General features: G+C 39.1%; 1 protein-coding gene across 1 annotated transcript; it reads right to left on the reverse strand.

Moving 5' to 3' along the window:
- Positions 1-222: 222 nt before the first annotated feature.
- Positions 223-7,935, reverse strand: LOC104481964 (T cell receptor delta constant). The gene is made up of 5 exons (XM_086757713.1): positions 5,338-7,935; positions 2,598-2,882; positions 1,837-1,899; positions 1,253-1,372; positions 223-799 (listed from the first exon to the last, which is right to left on the reverse strand). The coding sequence occupies exons 2-4, from the start codon at positions 2,803-2,805 to the stop codon at positions 1,254-1,256; spliced, it is 390 nt and encodes a 129-aa protein (XP_086613839.1). The 5' UTR covers positions 2,806-2,882; positions 5,338-7,935; the 3' UTR covers positions 223-799; position 1,253.
- Positions 7,936-9,762: the final 1,827 nt, after the last annotated feature.

Consider the following 9,762-nt stretch of genomic DNA (forward strand, 5'->3'; position numbering starts at 1 on the left):
GTTTTCTAGCTCTCAGTGGTCACTGGATAGAAGACTGGAATTTCAACAATTTCCACCCAACTTTCAGAAGAAAGGGCACAGTGCAAAGCAAGCGTAACAAAACTTTATTTTGCTGTATATCAAGCAAACCTAAAATGCAGGTACCATATTCTTAACAAAAGCTAAAAATGCTCTAAAGAAGAGATGAAGATGAAAATACTACTGTATACCTGTCTAAAGTAAATTCCTTCAGGTCCAGTGGAGATCTAGTTACTTGCACTAGAAAATTGCCACTAATAAAAGCTTCTAAAAATTAAAATAATACAATGCTCCCTCTGTGCCTGGGATGTCTAAGCAGAAAAGCATTACTTCTGTAGACAATAATGTAATATGACCAGAGATTATTTTTAAAGCATAGTAAGTATAAAGCTCAATTTTAAGTTTTTGAAATTATCTAAGCAATTTGGATGCTTCACTGTGATGAATATAGGACTAGGAGAGCTAACTATTCCTGCTTAGCAGAGGGATGAGGGAATTTTCTTATGGAAATAAGAAGTAACAAAAATTGTTCTAACAATTAATGAAACTAAGCTGGACAGCAGTATTTCAGCACTAGTAGCTGTCTAAGAAGGCTTCCAAATGGTGTCAACTGAAGAGCACCTTGATGAAGTAAAGGGACTCATGGATCTACAGGAACTGGAGAGTTTGTTGATTCTTTAAATGGTTATTGGTAGCAAAGCTGCCCATGGTGATTAAATTATCCTGCTGTGTGTTCTTTCCTGCTCTTCTTCAGCCCATTGCTGGCTCACTTACCCTGTACCTGAAAGAGCAAACAATGTTTGTTTTAAGTTCTTATTCACATTTAATGCAGCGGTGCCGAGTTTCTGTCAATCTGGAATGGATTGGACAATTTTGTTTGTCACTTTGGCTGCTTGTTTTCAGAATTGTCCCTCCTCCTTTTTCTGTCCCGTTTTTCATATTTCTTGGCTTTTGGGATTCTCCTTTTACAGACATTTATCCAGACTTTGTTCTTTGCCACTTGAAACAACCAGCAGAAGACTTCGGATAGAACCTGAGATGCTCTGGACTAGCCTGATGCAAAAGCAATTTGGGGATGTGGTACAATTTGGGGGTTATATTAATTTATCCAGTGGAAACAGGAACAGCTGAACTGATGTCACTCCTTGGGGGGTTACAGAAGGATGCAAAGCCAACTGGTCGTTCCTTGCACTTGCCTCCTGTGTTCCCAGGGACTGAATGATGTGTTTCCTACCTCAGAAAAGAAACAGCTTGATACTCATTATTGTATTGAAGGCGATGCTTTTTGCCAGCAGGACTCTCAAACCCAAAACAGCCATGAACAGCATATTCACTTTCTCCATTTTGACATCTGCTTTAAAAAGAATAAGAAGAGGGAAGAGAGTGAGGTCTTGATATTATCCCACCTCACCTCCTCACAAAAATGAAGGAAAATCCACACATTATAGGCGGGTGAGGGAAGCAGGAACAAAAGAAAAGATGACAGAAGAATGTATCAAGTCCATGGGAGAGAAGATGTCCGTCCAGTGAGGAATTTACTTCTCATTGCTGTTTTATCCCATGGAAATTTGTCAGCTATTTCATCTGTTAACATGAAACAGCAGGTTGTTTTTCAATAATTATTTCAAATTTTGGCATTTCTGCGCCAGAGAAGTGAATTTTTCCTGTTTTGTTCTTGACTCCACAAAAAGTGCATCTTACTGCTTAATAAGTATCTAGAATTCAGATATTTCTGTACCAAAGACAATGCATTTTCGTGCATTGTTACTAAATCCATAATAAAGTAACCCTACTCTATTTTTCCTTTAGTCAACTAACCTTTTGTAGAGGCATCTGTAATGTGGCAAGCATTACCAGTTTCAAATTCTCCAGTCTTCTCTTCTGTTGAAGGATTAAGAGACATTATAAATTGTATCCAAACTATATAAAACAAAAATTACACTAAACATACCTGTAGCTCTTTTCCTGGCAGTAGATTAGCACTATTGGATAATCAGATGGCAGGTTATTAATTCTAAGATTAACTTGAAGAGAAAAATTAGCTTTCTACATGTGATTGCAGAAAAAACTGCCAAGATTGTTGAGTTTTATTTTCTCTCCCTTTACAAATGAACTTTACCATAGGAAAAGAGCAATTTAGAAAGTAATAACCAAATACCAAGTAAACCAATAACCAAAAGATTTGGGGGAAAAAAATCACATCTTTTTTTTTTTTTTTTTTTCTTCATAAAAGGTAATTCAAGCTTTCTTCTAGCAGGCAATTATACTTATGTTCCCTGAACTATTTTGGCTTAGATAAAGCTAGACTCACAAATATTAGAGGGGTTGAGGGGGGAAGCTTAGGGGGGTTTTATTTGTTTGTTTCTTTCTTTTTGGGGAAGAAAATTTCAGGTGCTTAAATAGTTGAATAAGGTTGGGTATGCTAGGTGCTTTTGAAAATCTTGTCTTCACCTAACTAAGCAACTAAATACCTTTCTGACTGTACTTACTTGTTCCTGCTAAATTCTCAAAGGGTAAGAAAAAAATATTGGAAGATGCATCTCCTAGAATCATGTTGCATTTGGACCACAACACTGTACCTGGCAGAATGATTCTGGCTGTAGTCTTCTTCCCCTTAAGCAAAGCCATGCAGGTCACCTCTGCATCTGGTTCCACTCCAACCACCTTCATGGTACTGTACATCCCCTCAGATGTGACAAGAGGCGCCTTCAGATCATACACAATGTCACTCTCAGGCACATCAAGGCTGATGTTCTTTGGGTAGAAAGTCCTTGCCAAACAAGCCATGTTCAGTTTATTGTCATATTGCTTGGGTTCCTTTGATTTAAGCACAATGACTTCTGGGGCAGATTCTTCTTGACTGTCTGAAAAAGAAGCATAATTTTGGAATTACTATATTTTCTGCATATTTTTCTGAGAACTAAATCATCCATAGTTCTGATACAACCCAGCCATGTTTGCCCCCAACAACTGAGTGTCTTTCTCTGTTTATTTCTTCCTCCTGTTTCCCAAAGAGCAGATTAAAGACATAAAGGGAGTATAAGGGTAGGATTTTCATTGGAGCTTCTAATCCCTTGGGCTCCTAAACTTGTTTTACCAGAACTCATACATGTGTGTGCGTGTGTGTGTGTGTGAATTCCTTTAAGTGAGGGAATGCAACACAAATGCTCATATTAGTTTTGAATTCATAACAATTTAGATAACAAAAAGAACACTTACTTCAAGGGTAGCCTTATATACATGATACATATTAAAAGATCCTTTTTTTTTTTACCACCCAAAAATCCTTTACATGATGAAGGTAAAAGGCTAACCCATAGCACATAGGGAGAAAAGACTGTTTGTTACTATTCCAATGAGTGAGATTACTTGCAGATACAAAATAAAGTTGCTAAAGTAGAAGATGAGGTTAAATCTTTCATGAACAAATGTTCAGTTCCAACGAGGTCTTCTTTCCAAATTCTGTTCTTTGACATTTTCTGTGTGGAACTTGACTCAGGTATATAAACCTCTCTTAAGTTAAAAAGTGAATAGTGTTCTGTGAGCTCTGGAGAGGTTTCCAAGTCAGGAGACCATTTCACTGCATAACACTGAGCCATCCTAAAGAACAACACTGGGGTTTCTAAGAGAGGAGTTTAGTGCCATTCAAATACACCATTTATTCTGTCTTCTCTTTAGCTGTCTCTTCAGAAAGAAACAGAGCTCTTGTACATCCGTAGGGCATCTTTGTACTGGGGGCGGATGATTATATTTGTATTGCACACAAAAAGCAGTTAATATACTTATCCAAACAATCATACTTCTTTTTCCTCTTAATCTTACAAAATCACAGGCATGGCAATATATTCCATCCTCCTGTGGATCTTGGCTTCCTCCAATGAGAAGTATAGAGGGAATTAACTAAACAATTCCTTAGCTAATTTATTTTTGAATTCTCAGGAGATGTCTCAAAAACTGTGTATCATTAAAGGATGTTTTCTGTGTGCTTTGTGCTTGGAAATTCTCAGAAGGCTCAGCTCCTGTAGTGTTCTTAGCTGGTTTAATTCCTTTTGAATATCTCCCACAGAAATAAAAAAAAAAAAATTGAAAAAAAAAAGCACTAAAAAGACTCAAGATACCAGCATTCTGGAAACCTGGAAAATCTATTCTTGTCTTTGGGGGACCCAATAGTTTCTAAAGCTGACTGTTTGGGGAAAGACTTTTTTTCCCTCTTTCCTGAAGAACAGGAGTCATGACACAGCAATTACTGATATAACAGGTCTGAAATTCAGTTTGTTTTAAAAAGTATGCAAGATACTTTCTGTGTAGAAACTGAACCTCACATTAGGGCTACTGCATTTGTCTGAAGAGGCAATACCATTACTTAGACTTTCACCCACCAACACCTTTTTTTGGCTGATCATTCAGGGCAGAGTACCTTTTGTACTGATAACTGGCAAGTTTATATTAGCATAGACTCAGGATGATGGAAGCTGGCAGTATCTTGCTGTCCTACTTCTGCAAATTATGTTTTCAAAATAGTATCTTTGGATTCCCTACTCCCACAAGAACTAGAGCTGCATTCATCTACTCCAAAATAGGCATATATGATGCCCTAAAGATTTAAAGGCAGTTGTAAAGCTGTGTGGGGCTTGCAGATGTGAGCTAGCATCTAAGAGAGTCCCACACCTGTCTGAGGAGTGTGTGTGTTCAGGTGGTGGTACACAACTGAACAATCAACACAACAAACAATAAAAATCAACACAACAAACTCACCCATTGCTCCAACTTTCACACTGTCACACAAAAGCTAGGGAAGATGGTCCATCCTTATAAAGACCACATTCAGAAGAGTGCCATTTTTAAATACAAAAGGCTTGCTCACACTTCGAGCAGTTGCTGCAAAAACTAATATGCCCTGTCTTTCCATGGGAACTACTTTCTCCCACAATTCTTTATATCTCCTTTTCTCCTTTCCATACACCTTAGTGTTACACAAAAGAAAGAAAGGAAATACTTTCACGTCATACTGAAGCTGGGCTAAGACACCATCCCCACTGGGTATAAAAACAGTCTTAAATTTAGCAGTGCAGCTAGAGGAGGTAGTGAGGATCTGTGGACTAATGCTGGTGTACATAGCTAAGAAACTATCTTAGTTGTTCCCGAAAAGCTTTGGTAACTAACTATGAGCTGAGGACTCAAAAACCTAGTTGGAGAATGCATGTTCAAGAGATCCAAGGCAGCAGAAATTTCTCATTATGCTGTCACATCACATAATCCCTTTGTCAACCCCACCACAAACTTAAGAAATACATTAGTAGTAGAACAAGTGGAACTTACTTGGCTCAACCGAAAAAGTGATCCCCGTTCCAAACACGAGCTTGTCTGTTGCCACACCGTTTGCACGTAGTCAAATAATCCCACTTTCTTCACCAGATTCTAAAGTTATATAAAATCAGGGAATAAAATGCTAGTGGTTTGTCCAAAGGATCCATACATGGACTGCCATGAAAGTTCTCCAAAGTCACCATTGTTCCCAAAATCGTGAGGGAAGAAAACCATAATTTCATAGTAAAGTGATTTCAAACAACTTGATCCAGGCCAAAGCTTTTAAAACCCTTTTTCTCTTCTTTTAGCTCAGTAAGCAATATACTTCCAGAATAAATGCTCACAGGAATCCTTCTTCAACAAATTCCCTTTTTCCTTTCTTCTTCAAAATATATTGTTCCTTTTGCAGTCTCAGGTTTTTTGTATGAGACCTTACAGTGTTTGTGTCACTGTGCAACTCCAAGTTCACAACACAGTGATATACCTAGTTACAAAAAGTGCCTCTTCCTTCCCTTTTACTGTGCAGTATTTCACATGAGACAGGTAGTCATACACCCAAAATACTACATGAAGAAATCACATAGACTTTAAAAGAAGTACTGGAAGCTGGGCCAAAAGAGAGGATTTGAACTTGCTTGAGATCTGTAGGATTATAATGAAGCATTACAATGTTGCCCTGGGAAGGCTCAGATCTTAGTCTAATGAAAAAGCAAAAGTTGTTTGAGTATCATTCTACAGCAATTAGCAAAATTCCTCAGAGTTGCAGAAGTGTTATTTTTTTTTCCACTTTGACATGTTTTTTGTTGCCCAGGAAGAAGAGGAATACGCTCAATCTTGGGGTTTAGAGTTGTTATCTTTCTGGATGGGCCAGTGCCAAGGGTCATTTGGGGCCTCAGGAGGTCTTTGTCACGGTTTTGGTATCTTTAAAAGTGAAAAATAAATTATTTTTATTTATTAGGTAGAGATATGCTGTTCCATGGGAGGAGTTATTAAATAAGGATTTTGCTCTAGATGGTGCAAAGTGGATTGATCAAATTCTGCGCGATGAACAAGTTCTGCATCCTTAGTGCCAGCTGCACCTAAAGACTTGTGTGAAGCATAATATGCAGGTGAAGATAAATTTTGGTTGAATACACTCCTTATGTATTCATAAAGACAGGCTAGACAGTAAAGCAGCTGCCACTTCAGTGATTACGAAGGAAGCAGAGCTGTGGTGGCTAGGTATTATCTGACTGTTATTGAAGATGCTATAAAAGATAACTTTGCAATGCAAGGATGTAAACACAGCCCCATGATACAAACAAATTACATTTTATTGAAACATTAACCAGTTGGTATTTGCACTAGGGTACGTGTATGAGCACTTCTCCACCACGGACAGCACTTAAACAGAACAATCCTTGAAAATGGACACACTATGGTTCTCTTACCCTGAGGTAGTAACTCTAAGCTAACCTCACACTAACAGTTTTACAGGGAAAAAAAAGAAGGCCTGGGTACAGACAGGCACAGCTGGCGTACCGAGGAAATATTATTTAATACTGCTCTCTAACTGCTGTCAAGCTGGAAGAGGGCAGGAAGGAAGGGAAATTTATTAACATCCTGAAAATGAAAAAAAATTGCACATGCAGGAAGATGATAAGGCAATTGTGAGGTACTACAGGATTGATCCGCCCAAGTGAAAGGGGCAGCAAGGGGAAAGGGTGTAAAACTGTTGGTCTGAACAGTGGTATTGAAAGTTGGCAGTGAGGGTTAACAAACATACACAAAAAAAAGGGGGTAGGATGGGGACCTGTAGCTGCTGACCATGCCATAAGGAGGCCACAGCTGGAAATGGCCCAAGAGTGGACAGGCCCTGCTCTCTTCCCCAAAGCTATTAGTTGCATGGGTGATTTCAAACGAGCTTTAAGGCCTCCTTAGAGTTTAGCAGCAATGGAAACTCTGCATCTCTTATCTTCCACAGCTATCTATACCTCATGAAGGTGTTTAAGAATGAATGCATGTCCTGATTTTGGATGGGTTGGAGCTAATTTTCTTCTCAGTAGCGGCTGTGTTTTGGATTTAGTATGGGATTTGGTATGTGAAGAATGTTGATAAATACACTGATGTTATGAGTTGTTGCTAAAGAGACTTTTCAGCTTCCTAGGTTTTGCTAATGTGCAGGTGCAGGAAGCTGGGAGGGGTACAGTCTGTACAGTTGACCCAAACCGGCCAAAGAAAGTATTCCATGCCATAGATGTCACGGTCAGTAAATAAGTGGGGATTGCCTGAGGGGCAGCTCTCTCTCTCTCTCTCATTTGCTTGCTGCTCGGATTTGTTTCCATGACCGCTGCTTGGGATGGGCTATAATGGCCATTGGGCAGTTAAGTGGTGAGAAATTGTGTGTCATTCGTTTTGTATATTATGGTATCTCTGGATTTTGTTATTATTGTAATTTTCCTTTGCTATTCTAGTAAACTGTCTTCATCGCAACCCAAGACTTTTCCTTTCTTCCCGATTCTCTCCGCTATCCCGCTGGGGAGGGAGAGCGAGCAGTTGCGTGGTATGAGATTGCTGACTGGGGCTAAACCACAGTAATGCTTTAACTTAGATTTCCTATGACAGTGAAGTAAGTTGGTATTGTCAGCAACTCAGAAAATATTCCTTGAAGTGACCCTTGAGGAGAAAATGAATGGGAAGAAGCTGCAGCTGTTATGGGCAAAGACAAGGTGATCATAATCTGGGCCATGGATAAAAATATTAATCATGCAGTTCAAGAGGGAAGTAATGCATGATTTCTTAAATAATTGAGTTGAAGAAGAAACAGATGTAGAAAAGAGGTGAGGTGGGGAGAACTGTAATACTAGATTGAGGTGGTGGATAGAGGGGCATTGTTTGCTGCATGTTGAGACGAAGACGGAGGGGCCCATTTCAGTGGTGATGCTCCGTGGCAGACTCTAGGGTCATGATCCGTGTGACTGGTCAGGCAAAACTGAAGCTGTCTTCCAGCCACATGGTGTCAGAGTCTTCTCACCTAGCTTCCAGGGGCTGCATTTGAGGTAGTCATCTGAATGTTATGGAGAAGGAGTCATGCCCCAAGTGCAATTGACTGAGCTATTTTGCCTGTCTAAAACACCTTGGGAAATGACAAATTTCTTCTTAGAACCACTTGTTTCTCTGTAATGACTACAAAGGGGACACAATGAGTAACTTAGATAGAAACTTCTAAACTGTGGGAGGTAAAAACCTTTCCACTGAACTGATGTTGACCATTATATGTTCAAAATCAAATGGTCTTGAACGTAACATCCATATTTGAGTGCAAGAAAAACTGGCATGCTATAGAGTGATTGTCTCAAAGCTTGAATCACAATTAGCATCAAATACGTTCTTCAGGATGCAGTTGTCTGTGGGGAGATGACATTATGAGGAAGTGGAGTATGTTGCACCTTAAGGTTTTTCAGGAAGTCAGTTTACGTCGGGTGGTTCAGTCCCCTTCAACCACTGTGATACCTAGTCCACACAGTGATGAATAGTCATACAAAAACATTTCGGTTTTCATTTCGGTGTCAGGTGACACCTCTTCTTTGATGTCTTTTGAAAGCTGCATTTTGTCTTCCTCTGTTCTTTTATTGCTGGATAATCAAACCACACAGCAATTGCCATAAATTAAAAATAGCATTGCCAGCATCACTTTTATGATAGATCAAGGTAATAATATAACTCTCTTACTTAAATTTTGCCCATACTTGGTGATACTGAATATGGATTGATTTGGATTGTAAGAGCTCTTTTAACTCAAATTACTTGATTCCAGATACATTTTTAATAAACTTCTAGAGATTCAAGGTAGGATATTTTCTTAAGAATGTCAAGGATCAGCTATCCCAAACACATTAACTGTCTGTTTAATTTTTTCTTACATATCAGGACTATTCCGGACCTAACATTTTTATATCTCTAATATTTTTATACTCTAGCAAAAGGAGTCTGTGATCCACAAATTCCTCAGAGGTTAATTTTGGTTAGTATCATTGCCTCTTTTTCTGTGTGGATCTGCTAAAACTGGGCGGGGTGTGGGAGGGTGGAGGCATGGTGGTGTTTGTTCCAGAAACACAGAATCACAGAAGGATGAGGCTGGAAGGGATGTTAGAAGATTGTCAAGTCCCAAAGCAATTCAAAGCAGGGTCAGCTAAAGGTCCATATCTAGTTGAGTTTTGAATAAGGAGACTCCACAACTTCTCTGGGCAATCTATTCTAGTTCTCAGTCACTCTCACAGTTAAAAACCTTTTTTTTCATGTTTAAATGGAATTTTCTGTATTTCAGTTTGTGCTCATTTCCTCTTGTCCTGTCCCTGGGCACCAGTCAGAATAGTCTGGCTTAATCCTCTTTAATGCCCTCCATCAGGTATTTACACAGACAAGATCCTCCTGAGTCACCTTTCCTCCAGGCCTCTG

This window comes from Chlamydotis macqueenii, chromosome 12 (assembly GCF_036417535.1).
Source record: "Chlamydotis macqueenii isolate bChlMac1 chromosome 12, bChlMac1.mat, whole genome shotgun sequence".
NCBI lineage: Eukaryota > Metazoa > Chordata > Aves > Otidiformes > Otididae > Chlamydotis > Chlamydotis macqueenii.